The sequence below is a fragment of the Rhinolophus sinicus genome, linkage group LG04 (genome assembly GCF_036562045.2).
Source record: "Rhinolophus sinicus isolate RSC01 linkage group LG04, ASM3656204v1, whole genome shotgun sequence".
NCBI lineage: Eukaryota > Metazoa > Chordata > Mammalia > Chiroptera > Rhinolophidae > Rhinolophus > Rhinolophus sinicus.
In genome coordinates, this window is record NC_133754.1 from 93,856,590 (window position 1) to 93,875,827 (window position 19,238).

General features: G+C 32.9%; 1 protein-coding gene, 1 long non-coding RNA gene and 1 pseudogene across 11 annotated transcripts in view; 1 reads left to right on the forward strand and 2 right to left on the reverse strand.

Annotated features, from left to right (window-relative positions):
* NBEA (neurobeachin) overlaps positions 1-19,238 on the reverse strand; it is a 661,793-nt gene that overhangs the window by 560,240 nt on the left and 82,315 nt on the right. For all 7 annotated transcript variants that reach the window (XM_074330026.1, XM_074330024.1, XM_074330023.1 and 4 more), the window contains exons 6-8: positions 18,661-18,787; positions 9,761-9,880; positions 7,242-7,388 (exon numbers count right to left, since the gene is read on the reverse strand). In XM_074330026.1, coding sequence (XP_074186127.1) covers positions 7,242-7,388; positions 9,761-9,880; positions 18,661-18,787 — 394 coding nt within the window. The remainder of the gene's footprint in view (positions 1-7,241; positions 7,389-9,760; positions 9,881-18,660; positions 18,788-19,238) is intronic.
* LOC109449832 (uncharacterized) overlaps positions 1-19,238 on the forward strand; it is a 265,241-nt gene that overhangs the window by 217,313 nt on the left and 28,690 nt on the right. The gene's annotated exons all lie outside the window — the stretch shown is intronic.
* LOC109449802 (Y-box-binding protein 1) lies at positions 74-983 on the reverse strand (annotated as a pseudogene).

The following is a 19,238-nucleotide window of genomic DNA, read 5'->3' on the forward strand; positions in this document are numbered from 1 at the left end:
ATTTCTCATTGCTGGAACTTCATTTCCTCTTCTTAGATAACAAAACAGGATAATGGTGGAGATGGTAAGTCGTCATTTACTCTACCCCACCCTGCTCTGCCTCAGCTTCAGTGCAGCACAATTCTCTGCTGATGGATTGACTGCTCTGTCTCTTTGCCGTCTTGTGGTTTGGGGTTTTGTGGGTGGCGGCATCACTAATGGAAGTTGCAGAGGCGGCTGCTGATCTGGGCTCTCAGCTCCTGGATTTTCTTTGTCTTCTTCATTGCAGTCCTCTCTAGACTATCTTTGGTGAGGAGGGCCTATGTGGAATGGTTATACAGCTATAACCCTGATACATATTCTGTCTCACTGGTCGACCTTGTTCTCCTGCACCTTGGTTGTCAGCACCTTCCAGCGCTTCTCCCCGCACAAAAGGGTTGGAATACTGTGGGAGACACTAGCAGATAGTCTCCACAAGCAGTAAGGTGTCCGTGGTGGCCTGATATAGGGCCGGCACTGTTGGCCTTGCCTTTGGGGCAGTCTGATCTTCATTCTTTTCCCCATTCTCACTATTATGGTAATTCTGCTGATAAGTGCATGGAGGACACCTGGAACATGGATAGTGTCTATAATGGTTACAGTCTGCTGTGTATTTACTGCCTCACACTAGAACTCCACCAGGGCCTGTAACATTTGCTGCCTCTGTATCCTTTTCTCCTTAAGCAGTATCAGACTCCAGTCTTTCCCTCTCCTACACTGTGAGGCTACTTCTTGGGCCCATTCTTCTTTATGGTGTCTGGTGGACAAATACATCTTCCTTGGTGTCATTCCTGTCCATGAAACCATTTGTACTTCTTACACTGAGCCATTATCTTCCCTGTGACAACGTTCTTGTCCCTGTCAGGCATTGCTGACATCAGGCAGCCTGGGCCGCTGCTCCCTGCGCCACTGCCACTGGTGCCTGGTTGGGTCTCAGCCTGGATGCTAATGGTTCCTGGGGCCATGATGGTGACTGGGGTCAGCTGCAGTACTGATAGAATTCTATAGCATTTTAAGTTATGTTTTTGAAAACAAATTGTCATTCTCAAGAAATGGATTTAATTTTGGATAAAGAAAATTATTTGAAGCCATGCTTGTTGAATTAACAGGTGTCATAAAATCATCTTTCATAAAAAATACAGTGTAACTCTAATGATAACTGCTTCCTTGTGTCACTTAAATACTGACCCTTCAAGCAATTCCAAAAGAACTCTAACTGACTTGAAAAATGATAGCAGAGTTTGAATATGTACATATTTTCCAAAAGATACTGGCTAAAATGAAAAACCATTTAAAATATGATCATTTAAAAATAAAGCTTCACTATTTTGCAGAGAAAGTTTAGATGACCATATTTCATCTACACATAAGTACATACTACACAGAGGTTTTTGGTTCTATAAAATTTTATTTGCAAGTATACTAAACATAAATACATGTAAAATACACTAACGGCATATAATCCGTAACCAGAGAAAAATCAACTATATATAAACAGTTTCTGAAAAGGAAAAAAAGATGGCAACAGAGTGAAGGAATATCACAAAGGAAGAGACAATGTCTTAGTATATGAAATGTACTCAAATGAAACAAACAAAACTAAACTATATTTTCAATCATAATTTACCATTTCTATTTATTCTGAAAGGATACTACTGTCTTCGTTAAATGGAAGATTTTTCCCCCATTTCAACTAATTGTAAGGTGTGATAATAAAGATCACCCATGATCTTCATGCTGAGAAATCCAACAGCCATTTCTCAGTCCTCAGTTTACTGAAGCTGTCAGCAGCATTTGAGTTATTTCCTCTTTAGATACTTCCAGAGCACCATGTTCTCATGCTTTTGCCCCCTACTCTCTTGCTCTTCTTCGAATCTTCCTTTTGCTGGTCCTCTTCACCTCCACCACCTCCAAATCGGATTTCCCAAGGACTCATTACTCAGTCATCTTTTATATATGAACTCACTTCATTGGTGCCTAAATTCGGTCTTGTGGCTTGCAATCCTCTCTATAACCTGTCAATGCTAAATTTCTATCCCCAACATAGACTTCTGGCCTAAATTCCAGACTTACTTCACTGCTCTATTTGGGTGCCTAATAGACATCTCAAACTTAATGTGTCTAAAGCTAAACTCTTGGCCAAAACTTTGTCCTTCCATGCCTTACCCATCTCAGTAAATGACAAGTTCATCAATTCAGTACTTCAGTTTAAAATAAACTGAGTCACTTTTGAATCCTCTCTTATTCATTTACCCCACATTCACAATGACAGAAAATCCTACTGGAAAATCATCCAACATATACCCAAAAGCTGACCTCTTAAAGAGTTTTATTTTTGGTATGCTTTATCAAAAGTCCAACCAAGTCCCATTATTTTCCACTGTTATCAGCCTTGTTGAAACTACCACCATGCTTAACTTGAATAGTTGCAATAGCGTCCTGGCTGGTCTCCTGTTTCTACTTCGGTCCCCTATTTAACAAAGCAGCCAGAGCGATCCAGAAGAGATATTTTAATTTACTCATATATTTATCATTCCTAATGTTCTTCATATTCCCAACAATCCTAGTTTCTTTCTTCAGTCTGTAGAGTACATCTAGTGCCAACAATTAGTCTTAATTTTCTCTATAAAACAAAGAATATTTTCACTAGATGAATAATTCTGGGTTGACAAGTTTTGCTCCAGCTCTATGGCTTCCCTGATATCTGATGAAAGTGTGCTGTTATTCAAATCATTCTTTCTTTTATTTATATTTAGTTTTGCTTTCAAGATTTTTTTCTTTCCTTTGGTTTTATAAACTTTTACTGTAATATGCCTACTGTGGCTATCTTTGAATTTATTTTGCTTGGAGTTTCCTGAGTTCCTTCAATCTATAAATGTGAGTTTTTATGAAATGTGGGAAGTTTCTACCATTATTTCTTCCAGTATTTTTTTCTGACCCTTTCTATATTCTTTGCATATTAGATTTCAAAATTGCCCCATACATCACTGTGGTTTTGTTCTTTTTCCTCTCATCTTTTCTATCTCTCTTTTCATGTTTCTATCAATCTATATTTAAGTTCATTAATCTCTCTATCATATCCATTCTAATATGCCCATACAACAGATGTTTCTTACTTCAGATATATGTTTCAGTTCTAAAATTTCCATTTGATTTTTTAAAAATATTGTGGCCAATTCCCATCTTTTGATTCATTACAATCATTTTCTTTTTCTTTTTTAACCTCGCTAGTTACAATAGCTCCCTAAAAGTCCTCGTGTAATAATTCCATGATTTGGGGTTATTCTGGAGTTGGTATATGCCCATTTTCTCTTTCACTGAGAATAAGTCATTTCCCTGGCTCTTCATAGTATGAGTAAATTTGGATTTTATGTTTAATATTGTGAATACTATTTTGTGGAGACTGTATTGTTCTGAAATTACTGATGTTTTTGTTTTTGGGGGGTCATTTTCTTGGGTAGATACAATTATAGACCACCATGACTCTTATGTGTAGTGTCTCAAATGTGGTGTTCAGGTCTTGAAGGCTTATTTATAATCTATTATCAGTTTGTCATGAACATAGATGGCTTCAGGGATCATCCAGAGATTTATGTTTAAATTTTTTAAATATAAAATTTAGATCCTTTACTGTCTGTCTCTTTTCTGGGGTTGCCCATTTAGTTCCATGTGGTGTTGGTTGCCCAAGTGATTTTTACCGATATTTATGGCCAGAGAGTTTTTTTCTCAGAGTGAAAAATGGGAAACTCAACCCCTGCTGGCAACATGTTCCATATTTTGATACCCCTCTAAAACCCATCTGCTTTTATTCAGTCTCCAGAGCGCTCAGACAGATATTTTCTGTATTATGTCCAGAGTCTTAAGTGGTTACTTTGTGGGAAGATCACTTTGTTAGGAGTTTGCCCTTCCAATAAGTACCGGAAATCCTCCAAAGTAATTTTTAATGTTGGGGGCTGTTTTATACATGTTCTCTTATCAGTTAGGCCTTTGTCATAATATGATAAACTGTAAAACTCATTATAATATCATTTTCTTGAATAGAAAGAACACAAAGCTAAAGATTAAAATATCTACCAGTGGAGACTAATTATTTGCCAAGTGAGAATATATAACAATTAGGAAATTTCCAATAACAATTATAAAATATTAAAACTTTGTAAAAATCTCTTTTGCCAACTACAGTATTTACCCGAAAATAAGACCTAGCCAGACAATCAGCTCTAATGCGCCTTTTGGAGCAAAAAATAATATAAGACCCAGTATTATTGCATCATATTATATTATATTATATTATACCCAGTTTTTATTATAGTAAAATAAGACCCGGTATTATATTATGCTATGTTATATTAATTATATTATATTATATTATATTATATTATATCCGGTCTTATAGTAAAATAAACAAGGCTGGTCTTATAGTAAAATAAGACCAGGTCTTATATTAATTTTTGCTCCAAAAGATGCATCAGAGCTGACTGTCCGGCTAGGTCTTATTTTCAGGGAAACACGGTATGACAAAAGGTCACCTTATACATAAGAATCCATAAACTTGTGGACATTGGATAACCACAATCAAGTGGAGTTCTACAATAAAATTAACTCACAGTAAATTCTATATTATACAAAGTTACAGTAAGAAACTCTGGATCTCACAAATTACTTCCAAACCTAATAATCTTTTTAATTAATTGATACCCTTCTTTATTTACTGTTAACTGAAAATGACCAGGTACAAAATATTCACTGATAAGCTACACTGCTCAAAACCAGGCATTCCACAGAAAGAAAATAACCTAGCACTCTAATGACCAACAGGTCCAAATCACTTGAGACAGGCTCCACAGTACATACAGTTGGATGACTGGGGTGGAGGTGTGGATTTAATTTATTTTATTTCCTTCACTTCCCAGATGTTGGCATGCTGTCATTTGGCTCAGAGAACATTGCCTGACCATTACAAGTACAGAACCCTCCATATAACTTGAGGTAACAAATAAATTTTTTTTTATTACACAACAATTAATAATTTAAGCTTCATATGTGATTTAAACCAAATGTCAACTAATTTTATATCCTACACACCTTAAAAATTCCACAGCAACCCTCTACCTCTTCACTCAGGAAGTGACTGTGCCTCCTACTTCACCAAGAAAATTGAGAGTACAGTGAGTCACCTACGCTTTTTTCCCTGTGCCAACACAATCTTATCTTCATTTGCATCATTTCCTCTTTCTCTTCATTCTCTGAATTTCTAGAAAATCTTTTAAAGGTCAAAAAGTTTTGCAGGTATCTTCCCTGATAGTAAGTATACTTTTAGTATTTACAAATTAAGAAATACATATGCACCCATGGATTTACAGTCAACTTCCACTAACAAGTTGAAAGGTTGGGAACTTTCAAAATTTAATAGTTTTTCATGTGATGTTCAAAATTTCAAGGCATTTTCTTTCAAAATTTCTGACTTTGATATAGGTACTCTATTATCTACGTTAGGATGGTAGGCATACATTCTGTATCCCATGAGCACTTGTGTATAGAACATAGTGGCACAGGGTTAATACTCATTTTCACTGTTGGTATAAAAGAATGTGATAAGAAAGAGTCATATGACAAATTATTAAGATTGCAAAGGGGTTCAGGACATTTTTCGCACCTTTCTGAATGGGAAAATTACATAACTGTTTATATTTACCCCCTTTTCCTTTTTGCTGCCAGGAAACTTATATCAATGCTGAAATTTCACTATAGCAATTATAGTTGGATTTATGGTTTTCATATCTGTATTTATTTCATTTTTCTACCTTTATTTATGTTTCACTGATTCAATTGTCACTCTACTCAATATCATTCTGTTAGTTGTTGAAGAAAGCCACTTCAAATTTTATGGAACAAGGCAAAGAAGCAGGCAAGGGAGGCAGGCTGCAGAGCACCCCAAAATCTGAATTACACAAACATACAGATGCAAAACCAACACATGGTACAACTAGGACTCACATCTAGCAAAAGGGCCAATGATAGAAAAAAGTAACTGTCTAAGCACAAATTCATTTCTAAGGATACGAAAACAAATAGAATGATATAGAATAAGGGTAGAAAATGTGGTTACCTTGACATAAAAATGACAGCATTATTGTCACTCAACACTATTATGATTATTAAAATCACTGAAAACAGGAGTGTCTGTTCATAAGGGCAAATTCAAACTGTCATTTATATGTCCAGCATGGACCATAAAATAAAAACAGAAATAATGAAAAAATACAAAGACGAAAAAAAATATTTTAATGTTTAGTAATTCTTTTCCGTAATACAATCTTCACACTAATTATTTAAATATTAGGTTTAAAAAAAAACAGCTCTTCCACACAAAACATGTACTTTTTCAGAATTACAAACACTTTGAAGTACGCTGTATAATTCTTTCTCAGCTCCAAACAGTTCGGGATGTCGCTACTCCCAATGTGCTTTTAATAAGTCATATATGAAAGGTCAGACAATTCAGTTTACGAACTTTCTACCGTGCGCTTACAAGTTAGAAAGTTCACAAACATAATTGTGTAATTACGTTCACAAACATAATTTCCCTAGCCAGGTGTACTGCACATGAAAACTAATTCATATATGTTAATGCATATCTTGCCCAAATAAGTCTTTGTTTTAAAAGTTAAAAATGAGGAAGAATATGATAAACCATCATAGATAACTGATTTTGCAAAATTAGGATATTCATTACTGTACCCACTTCTTCACCTATTGCAAAGGACAAGCAAAAGTAGAAGCTAAAACTGAATAATGTCAGGCACATGTAATATTTTATACCATTTTCCTTCTAAATCTTTACTCTTTCCAAGTTATCTCTAATTTGAAACAGTTATTTGATTTGTTTCAGTATATAATTTTAAAATCTGAGATTTTGAATACCACATTAAGCAATGTGGCTTTATAAAATTTATAATTTCAAAATTATATCAACAAAACCCATGACTTCAACAGTAGAAAACATACTAAAGAATTTTAATAGTTCAGGAAAGGAAAATAGTTAAAAAGAGAACAAGTACCTTTGAAACAAAGTAAACATTATAAAAACAGCTGAGTTTCAAACAATACAGATGAGTTTTAACCCCATTGGAGACTCTCTCTATATATCATATTATATCACAGTTCACATAGAATTTACATAAAACTTTCCATAGAATTTATAATAAGATAGTTCTCACTACCTTATATCCAGGTCCTAACTGATGAATTGCAAATATCTGTGCAGGGTTGAGTGCTTCACTGAATACATACACGGCACCAAGTTGACCACAGAAAACCCTATTTGCATCAGCAGTTTCAGAAGATCCAAGAAAGCACTTGTCATAGCTCTATTTTTAAAGTCATAAAAAAAAAAAAAAAAGCAAATATTATTTTGTAATGTCAAAATATTTAAAGATTGCTGCTTTCATTGTCATGATTACCTTAAAGCAGAACAATAATAACAGAAAAATGCATCAATTAAGACTTTATGGACTATTTAAATAATAAAAGCCAGCTAAAGATTTTTAGGAAAGATAAATCAGCTGAATGTTTTACATTATGGGCAAGCAAAACAAACAATAACCATTTACTCAATAATCACTTGACCACTTTCCAAATTTTATAGTTAAGGCAAAAGGGCTTATAATTATTTATTTACAATAGTAAAACTAATTTTAGAACTAATGATTTATAGTTGTCCACATAGAAAGAGATTCATTTTAATCAGAAAACTATTCTAAATTTTAATAAAAAACACATGGGGCCTAATTTTTAATATTCGACCTAATTTCTCCCCTGTTTCTCCCTCTATTTCTCCACACTAAGTCAAGGACGCAAAGAAAATCACTTCCTCTCTTACATGAGTAGGCGCTATACAGAATCAAATAAACAAAGATCACCGACGTCTGCTGCCTAAAAGAGACCAAAGAAGCCCCTCCACCCTTAATTAAAAATACAGGAACTTAAGAACTGACTGCATAATGTATGTGTGTATATGTGTGTACATGTGTTATTGTCCAGGCCTCTCCATTTCTTGGACCACTATAGCAAATAATTCAAAAATCAAAGTACGTTCTTCCTTTTTTTAAAAAAATGCAACTGTAGAGTTAATGACAGTCAACAGATCAACAGGGTTTCTTCTACTCTATAATAAAAAATACTGTCCCAATTGGAGGACAGAGATGAAGAAGAATTTTATCTGTGTGTTCTATTCTGTCAAAATCATTCTCATAAATATTTACTGAGTATGGCCCAACTATGAGTTTCTAGGGCAGAAAATGTAAACTTTTACTATAAAGGCACAGATAGTAAATATTTTAAATTTTGCAAGTCACATTTGGATTCTGTCACATAATCTTCTATCATTTTGTTGTTGTTGTTGTTGTTGGGGTCTTTAAAAGAAAACCTTTAAAAATGTAAAAACCAAGATTCTTAGTTCCTAGGTCATACAAAAACAGGTTTCGGGTTAGACTTGGCCCATAGGGTATCATCTTCCAACCCCTGACCTAGGTAACAAACTCCAGACTATGCAAACAGTGCTCCTGAGGAGAATACAAGACAAAACAAGAGCCAATCCCTGCACCTCAGAGGATTCAAGTCTACAGAGAGGTAGAAAATACTGATATGTAAATTTTATTTAAAAAGGTAGTTTTTATAAAACCAGGTATGCTGGAATTATACTTTTAGCATTAGAATACATCTTTTGCTTTAGCTCTAAAAGACCAGGATGGGAACAAGAGAAGGCCTAAAATAAAGAAATAAGAGCTCTTGAGGTTTTAAATCTAGATATCCTCTATCAAGAATCCACCGGCGTTACCTCCTCCACTTGCTAACATGCTGGTCGAAAATAGTGTTATCTCTTTATTATTGCAATAAGTCATTTAACTGATCTCCCTGCTTCTGTCATTGTTCCCCTTCAGAATATTCCCAATACTGCAGCCTGACTGACATTTCTAAAATATGTGTCAACATCACATCACTCGCCTGCTCAATCCCTTCCAAATACTGTTACTCTGGTAAGATGGAAAGGCCCCAGCATTGTGTCTGCAAATGAGGCCCTGCATGATTTGTCCATCTACTATCTGCCTAACGTCATCTCTTAACATTTTTCCTCCCTCTGCTCCAGATACACTGGCTGCTTTGTTGTTCAAGGAACTTTCCAGTTTTTCCTCAAAACCTTTGCATTTACTGTTCCCACTTGAATGGGCTCTTTCCCCAAACATGCTCATGGCTTGCTCCCTCAACTCCTCACTAAGGTCATCTCTGCACAGATGGTGTATCTGGCTTCTCCCTTCCCTACACCTATATTTTCTATACCTTAATTTTTCTCCATAGCATTTATCACCATTTATCTCATAAATAATGGTGACTACATGTCACACTTACTCATTCTGTTAGTCTTCCTTTCACATCCAAATAAGGGAAATATACATTTTTTTAATGCTGGAAATTCTGGAGAGAATAGAATACTGACTGCATCGATGTTTTCGATATAATACTTAAAAAGTTAGCCAAACAATTTTCCCTTTTTGTACCACTATCATGTCTTTTAGGAATGTAATTATATTAAATTTAAGACTTAAAAATTCACTTAACAGAAAAAAAATTTTCAAAAACTATTGTTTCTACCAAACTATTTTATTATTCAATTCATGTTATAAACAATGATATATCACATACTGAAATACATTAAAACGCAGATTTTTTTAAAAAAACTTACGTCGTTTGTGTTAACATGCCAAGCCATATCACCATAGGATACGAGCTGTCCATTAACGTAACACCGAATTTCACTGTTCCTCCATCGATTATAAATGTGGACGATGCTGATCATGTACCACTTAAATGAAAAAAAAATAGAGCTATGAATATTTAATGTTTAGTTTTTATTGTATAATAAGCAATCATAACATTCATAATACACTATAAAAATGCTTGAAGGAATATTAACAGCCATCCAATACCATTTCAAGTTCCATCTCCCATTTCTCATTTTGCAATTGAAAGAGGTCACTCATAAAGAGTAAATCTGTGATAGAGACAGAACTAGAACTCTTCGAATCCTGGTACTCCTTCCATTAAATCAAGATCCAAAAATTGTAGAAATGTGTTCATTCATTTTATAACATTATATTTGTGTTCATGCATTTAATAACATTTACATTGTGCCAGGCACTACAAATATTCAGGTCTGAAAAAAATGACCATCAGTCCAGCCTTCTTGAAATTTATGGTGTAGTGAAACAGACATACATTAGACAAGTAAACAAATATAGAATTACAAATCAGGATGATTACTGAGAAGAAAAAAGAATGGTGTACATGAGAAAAAATAACCTAGATTCTACTTTGGATTGCATGGTCAGGAACGACCTGTCAAAGAAACATCATTTTAACATTTATAATAGATTCAGGTGGTTTCACTTCCACAATTTAGACTTACTAAATCCACAATTAATTATATATTTTAACTTAATAATGTGTGATTAATAATAAAGAAATACGTTTATATTGAGTTCTGTTTTACTAGAGTCAACAAAAAGCATTTTTAGTGTTTATTTGATATGGGAACGAATAAGTTCTCTAATAATTTGTGGATCCAAACCTTAGTTTCTTTGAAGTTAATACCTATAGCACATAACACATAAATAGTTTTTCTAAAGTATAAAAAAATACAAATGATTTATAGATACTTGAACAAGTATACCTTCCGCAGTTAAGGGCCAGGGAAATTAGACTAGTTTCCCCAAAAAACATAAAATACAAACTTTGTTCTCCAGATTACTTACAAGCACTATTCAATTATTTCACATATGTTTGCAAAGTATACATCATTAATAGAAATTCTCAACCACTAAAATATTAGTTATTTCAAGGTGTCCGAAATACTTTGAACAAAATTCAATTTCATGTATTTTGACTTATAAAACTGAACAACTTATAGAAAACAGTAAACACAACATTGTCTCTCAATTATAAAAATAAAAATGTCAGGTCAAGCTATTTAACTCCTAAAACAAATGTCTTTTTTTTTAAGTTGTTTCTTTCCAAGTAACATTTAACACTATTTTTTTTTTTTGCAAACTGAGTCTTTCCCTGAATCAGAAAGCAACATATGTGTTAGTCCTAATTAAAATCAAAAGAAGAAAATCTTTAAAATTAGTCATTTAACATCTCATGTTTGTAAATCTTACAAAATTATCAAGATCCCATAAAAATTGAGCATCAAATAATTTTTTTAAATATTATAGACGTTTACATATATAAGAATAAAAATTTACCTATATTACCTTGAATAAGTTTAATTTTTTCAACCAGAATGTCCTCTAAGTAACACAGGAGATACAATCTTTACATTTTTTAGTAAAATTTTTAAAAATTTTCAATTTCTAAATAGAATTGACACAAATGTTTTTAAATAAAAAAGGATTTTCTGATGCCAAAGATTTTTAAGATAAATAATATTAGATGTATTATTATACTTATTGACATACCTCACTTAGAAAAGCACTCATTCAACAAATATGTATTGAGTTCTTACTACTATGACCAGATAATTTAGTGTACTGGGCAGGATGCACTTTAAATTCATTTGGACATAAATTGAGCTCCCAAGTTATTAACACTATGAGTTCTAGCAAATTATTTAGTCTCTCTGTACTTATTTCCATCTGTAATAAAGGGGGAATGATAATGCCTATTTTGTGGAATGATTGTGAATATTACATATACATATACATATACATACATACATACATATATATATATATATATATAAAATAGACAATGTATGAAAACTACGAAGAACAGTCACTAGTACATATCTGCAGTTACTGGAACATGTTTGGCACCCATAAATCAGAGTCCATTGACTAAATTTCTATTTATTTCATATCTACTATATTCTCATGATGAGATTTTTTTCTGCTAAAATTAACAATTACTCCTCGGAGTCATTCATTCATTCAAAAAATTTACTGAGAACCTACTTCAGGTGAAGTGCCCCCCGGAGTATATAGTAAATAAAGTATATAGTAAATAAAGATAACATATACAGCTCAAGGAGGTTTCACTAGAGAAACAAACATGAAAACTATTAAAAAATAACGGAGAATACCCAAACTACAGATGGGAAGCAAAAGAAGTAATGACAAATTGAGGTTAGAGGAAAAAGGAAAGATAAATAGAGAAGGAAGGCTAACAGAAGAATTCAACTAAAAGGGTAAAAGGAAACTTAAGACTAAGCTTGAAGGATGAATATGAATTGTTGAGTAAACAAGCGGAAAGAGGTATCTTACTTAACATGGTACACACAGCACAGAGTCTTGACAAAACTTTTCCCAGTATTTAGGTTTAACAGGAAAAACAGACAAAGACCAGATTGTAAAGAAACCTGTTGGACAACTTCAGTAATCAGCCTTTGTTTTTTGCATAATGTCGCATCACTAAAGAATTCTGATCAGGAAGTGAAATGATCATTTCCATAGTTTAAGAAAATAACTAACAAGAGTGAGGAAATGGATTAGGCAAATATGGATAAAGATAAACTTGAAAACTACTGCAAAGGTAAGAAGACCAAAAGAATTCAAGCTAAGAAAAAGGCATTGATAACTTAAAGAGGGGGAAATAGGGACTAATTAACAGAACTAGTTGGAAGTTTTAATGTTGAAAAAGGGAGTCTAAGATGGTTTCTAATTTTTCCAGTTAATTAACCAGATAAACAGGTTTGGAGTTACAAACTAATGAAAAGTTTGTTTTTAGTCATTACACTAATATATGATAAAATTAAATAAATGAATATGATATAAATATATAAATATATGATAAAATTAAATGAATAAGTGAATTACAGTAGAATGAATGAAGTGATCTCAGTGAAGGTCATAGAATTTACCAAAAAAAATTAATTTTCCTGTTCTCTTTTCTTGGTACATCAACCTATACTCTACAAATGATAGACAAGTGACTTTTTCAATCACAAAAGCCCAGCTTTTGACTTGATATTTTTTTATTAAAAGGGAGTAAACTTGGAAACAATGTATATATACTATCTATGTATGTATACTAAGGTCTGCATTTAGTTTGAGAGCCAAAAATAGATCTATAAAAGGAGGGTACCAATAGGAACTACAACAAAACAAGACCTGTACTAAGAATCCGTAAGAAAAATATAACATATTTATTAAAAATATCAATATTAGCTAACATGTCATTGAGCACTTACTACATATTAGGTAATATGTTAATGGTTTACATCTATATTTAAGAGGTCAAACATCTGGTAGATGGTACAGCTAGGAAAGTAACAATTGTAATATAAAGATTTCTTTTTGAAAGGCCATTTAAACCTCTTTTTAGAAGGGATACAGCTAAGCTAGGGCATCTTTGGGAAAACTAAAGAAATGAAAATAAATAAATAAATAAATAAGAATGAATTTATCTCAAATAATTAAACAGTAAATTCAAACACTTGGAATTTTCAAGGCTATCAGAATCTTTACTGAAGACTCTGTAAAACTCAAATTACTCCCAGCTCTGCTCCTACCAAGACCTCTTAGAATACACAGAACTTTTACAAATGGGAATGTATTTCTCATAGGGAAATAGTATAAAGACAGGAGAGAGAAAGAGAGAGAGAGAGAGAGAGAGAGAGAGAGAGAACACACAAATGGGTTAAATTGCTTTTGGTTAATGACAATTTTATTTTGTTCTTCACTCTAATTTTTCTCACACATTCTCTTTAAACCACTATTTTCTAAACTTGTCTCATGAGAAAAATCACCTAGAGCATTTGTTTAAAACACATATTCCTAACATAAAAATTGTAATTCCAAAAATTTGTATTTCTAACACATTCCATGAAATTCAAAATAATTTGACACATTTGGCAAACTCTACCTGGATGTCATCCAAATTTAGTAAATCAGAATTTCTAGTGGAAAGGCAATGGGATTCCCAGAAAAGAACTGTAATTTGTATCAAGAAAAAAATAACACCCATTCTAATGTATAAATTTATTTAGAATCATTGCTTTTTAAGCTATTTTCCAATAACATAGCAATGATTGTTAAATTGACATTATTTAATAGAATAATTATTACTATTCCTTAACCATAAAGCAAACGTTTTTATAAGTTCATTTAATACACACACATACACACACACAGAGGGTGCCAAAAAATGTATACATATTTTGAGAAAGGAAAAAACTGTATTAAAATTGTAATACTCAATATATACCAATAACAAAAGATGAATGCAAGTTATGTTTGACTTCTGCAATTATAAGAGGTGCTCAAAGTAGTTAGCATCAGTGTAATTTTAATACAGATTTTTTCTTTCTTAAAATGTGTATACATTTTTTGGCACCCTCCGTGATAGATAGATAGGTAGATTGATTGATAGATAGATAGATAGATAGATAGATAGATAGATAGATAGATAGATAATTTGAAAATCCCATCTAAAATGATATTTTCTTCAGTATGTGGCAAAAAATACATGGGATCACAAACAAACAAGAAAACAAAAATGAAAGAAAGAAAAAGAAATGAAAGCATTCCCTCTACCCTATGTGGAACAACCATATGTATGGTTGTTCTTGTGCATAAATATTCCTGTGCACAAGAAGTAGTAGATGCCCTGGACAGTTTCACTGTGATATATGCAAGAAAGATCCTTGAACGTGGAAGGCAGATCAGGCCTTAAACCCGTGTGAATGGGCATACCTATACCTCTGTCCCTTATTTATTTTTAGATTCGGAACTTTCAAATGTTTGGTTACTCTGACACAAAGATGGATTCCAGTAAACAGGCAGGAACATTTCTCTGTGAAACCCCAGCTGATGATGAGTGAATTACATCTTATAAATCTAATTATATATTTGCACATTTCTCTGCATTTTCTCGTTATTCTTTATCTTTAGAGCAGACTTTTAAAACTATGTTTCAACCTGTTCTCTGAATGGCCATATTCCAGTGGATATTAAGCAAAGGTATATTTCATGGCCAAAACATTAACAATAGAACAACATTCCTCTCCTAAAAACCATCTTTATTGACGAAGCAGAAATTACTGAAACATTCAATCTCAGGAAATAAGATTCAGCACTACTGGGATTAGCTGAATCTCCTTAAAGAAAAGTCTCTCTGGGTAGGCCGGATGGCTCAGTTGGTTAGAGCGCGATCTCTCAACAACAAGGTTGCTGGTCCAATTCCTGCATGGGATAGTGGGCTGCGCCCCCTGAAACTAAAGATTGAAAAGGGTTTCTTTTCTTGGAGTTGAGCTGCACCCTCCACAACTAGATTGAAGGAAAACGACTTGGAGCTGATGGGCCCTGGAGAAACACACTGTTCCCCAATATCACCCAATAAAATAAAAAAAAAGAAAAGTCTCTTTGTATTACACTGAAGGTTTCATTTTTGTCTTATAAAAAGAGCTTATTATTCATAAATCCATAGTGCACGCTATACACACACATACACAACCAAACTACTCTGAAGTCTGAAGCTCCAGTCTAAAAACTGGTTCTACTACCCAAACAAAATAAGATTAGAGGAAGAAGGGGAAAGAACAAGACAAGAGGGAAGATGGAAAAGGGGAAAGAAGAGGAAGATAAAAAGAATGAGCAAAAGAGAACGAACGAGTAGGTAATGGAGGCATGAGAGAAATATGGAGGAGGAGGAAAAGGAAGGAAAGGGGGAGAAGAATTGTAATTAAAGTAACATTTCTGCAAATGTTCTTCAAACATAATTCCTCAGAACTATAATTAAAGTACCAAAGTTCATGCAAGAATTTGCCTTGAAAGAATCTTTGAATAATCGTTAAAATACTTTAATGCTTTCACAGATGTGCAGAAAGTTAAAGACACTGCATAATTTCTATATATTGTATAGCAAATTTGTATTATGTATAAGTATTACATATATACATATATATAAAATAAATAAATTATATATAATATATAGCAAATTTTAGGATCCAAATGAAGATATAAGAATTTGTCAGCTACTGGTGTGTTCTGTGTTTTCCATTAAACCTGTGTAGCATACTTTTCTCAAAAAGTATAAAATCTCCCTTAACGCTCATGCATGATGCTCTATAGAATTTTCTACAATTTCAAAAATTAACTTAGCTTTGCATTATTGTGCTGAAAGAACAGCACAATATTATGCATTATTGTGCTGAAACAACAGTAAAAAGGGTTAGTAAGCTTTAGATTTTAAATGTGGATCACAGCAACGACCTAAATTAGTTGGCCTTTACTGCCATGACTACCTTGCTTCTTACTGCCACACAGAAAAGGTTTTACCTACAAAGATGCACTGACCACTAGTTCCACACCTTGTGTTCTACTTTATCAATAATAATACCTCATTTATTTCATACTACTGGGAAATAAATTGCTCAGTATAAATTAGCTGTACAGATAAATGTAATTTATTCCTTCAGGAAACAAAAGGGCTTTTTTGATTGTTAAAGTCATATTTTACTTATTTATCAAGTATATGTTATTGATAGTGTAAGTTCAATACTCTGTGGTATTGAAAGAATACAAAATTAAATCCAACATATATCTTAGTCTCAATAGTTAATAAAAGTGAACATATAAATGAATAAGGATTTAAAAGAAAGAATTGCCACAAGAAATACTTAAATGATGTGCTATAAAAGACATTATATGTGGAGAGCAAGGAAAATTAGGGAAAGATTCCAGGGAAATGGTGTTATATGAAATGGAACATAACAATAGGATTGATTTTAAGACCTAGAGCTGTGATCGAGGAGTGGCAAGTAAACGTATTTATTTCATGCCAGAGACTGAACATTTGGAAAGGAAAAGATAAAAAAGTGAAACATGTATATTAGCTTAGCTTTGCCAAAATAAAGGGTATAAGTAAAAAGCTGAAAATAAAATCCAAATCATGAAAAACTAAGCTAAAAATTGTATTCTGTAGTTAGTGAGATGCAAACGATTGGCTTGTTGGCTTGAGCGGTAAAATAATATGAGCAGGAATATAAATCAGATATTAGTGTGTAAAACAGCTTATAAGAGGAAGAGACAAAGGATCCAAGGTAAGGGGAGAGCACTACGAAAAATTTAAGTAGCAAGTAAATAATTTTTTTAAAAAGATATATTACAGAGCTACAAAATATATGGTATGAAAATTGAACTGATATAAAGATCAAAAAGGGGATGAAGAACAAACGGGATATGGAGAAAAGCATAGGGAATAAAGTCAATGGAATTGTAACAACTATATACGATGTCAGAGAGGTAATAGATTGGGGGAGGAGGGTTATCACTCTGTGAGGGATGTAAATATCTAATCATTATATTGTTTTGTACACCTGAAACTAACATAAAACATAGAGCGATATAAACTCCAAAAAAATAAATAAATAAAACTATGGGTTTTAGTAGAAAAAGAAGAAAAAAGCTGACTTCAGTTTCCACTATTATGAAGATGGTAGGCCTCTTAACCAAAATAGGGGGTTTAAGAACAGGAATGTATATATATGGAACTGGAAGTGGCAAATTCAATGTTACATATTCTGAGGTTGACTGACTCAAAAGATATCCACATAGCAATATATCATAGGTATATGAAAAATAAGAATAAAAGCTCTGGAGATAAGAATAAGAGTGGAAAGCTGTCATGAAACTGAATAAAAATTACTAAAAAACATAAAGACTCCACAAAAGTACAGATATCTGTTTTGCTCAGTGTCATATCTCAGTGCCCACTACCGTGTCTGGTACTCAGTAAATACACAATATAGTAGTCCCCCTTACAAAGAGGGATATGTTCCAAGAACCCAGTCAATACCTGAAACCTCAGATAGTACCAAATTATATATACTATGTTATTTCCTATCCGTGTTTTCACATACACATATATACCTATGATAAAGTTTAACTTATAAATTAGACACAGTAGAGGTGAACAATAATTACTAGTAATAAAATAGGACAATTATAACAATGTACTCTAATAAATTTGGGGGGATGTGGTCTCTCTCTCTCTCTCTCTCTCTCTCTCTCTCTCTCTCTCATAATCAATCAGATAACCAATAACCAAGATGGCTACTAAGTGACTAAAGGGGTATCCTATACAGCACAGATATCCTGGACAAACAGATGATTCTCCTCTCGGGTGGGATGGAGCAGGAAGACTCAAGATTTGATCACACTACTCAGAATAGTGCACAATTTAAAACTTATGGAATTGTTTATTTCTGGAATTTTCCATTTAGTATTTTGGGACTACCGTTAACTACGGGTAACTGAAACCTCAGAAGGAGAAATTGTGGATCAGGGGGATCTATTTACTATAAGTATTTACTAAAAGAATGCCACAGAATATATCACAGCGAGAGAGAGAGAGAGAGAGAGAGAGAGAGAGAGAGAGAGAGAGAGAGAGAGAACCTGATCTTTTTTATGTCAAAAGTTAGACATAAAAGTAGAAAGAGGAATCAGGTAAGAATCAGAGAAAAGCTTTAGGTGTCATAAGAAAATGAATAAAAGAGACTATTCCAGCAGTCATAACAGGTGAGTTTTAAGACAATGGAAATGGTGAATTGTGTCATTCTCAACAGGAATATTTACTTATACCTACCTTGCGTGGTTGAAAATCGTATTTCACACAGTGCTGAAAACCTTTCCCTTTGGACTTCAGTGATGTGACTATAAGACAGTTGCCAACAAAATGGGCAGAGTAGCCAACTCCTTTGCTAGTACGAAAACTATAAAGAAAACTGAGAATAGTATAATATCCTCTGATACAAAGAACTATATATATAAAGATTATTACATAAATAACATAAAACATCATTATAAAAATAAAACTCACTCCCTATAGAGGGCTATAACATGTACCAAATAAAGACTAAAGCATAAAAGATTTATAAAACTAAATGGAATTTAAATTAGGAAAATAGAAGACTTTAGAACCTTTTAAAATTTCAATTTAAAATACTACAAATACATTAAAACAAACTAATGGCCCATTTTATATCTACCTTTAAGGATTATCTGAAATTAGCAAATTCAAAAATCATTTATACTGTTAATGTTTTCAAAAACAACTCATTCTCTAATTCTAGTATATTTTTGAAAATAGCTTACAAATAATAAATAATGTCAGAGACAACTTTGAAATATTATATAGATACTCCAGCAAAGGAGTACATTTTT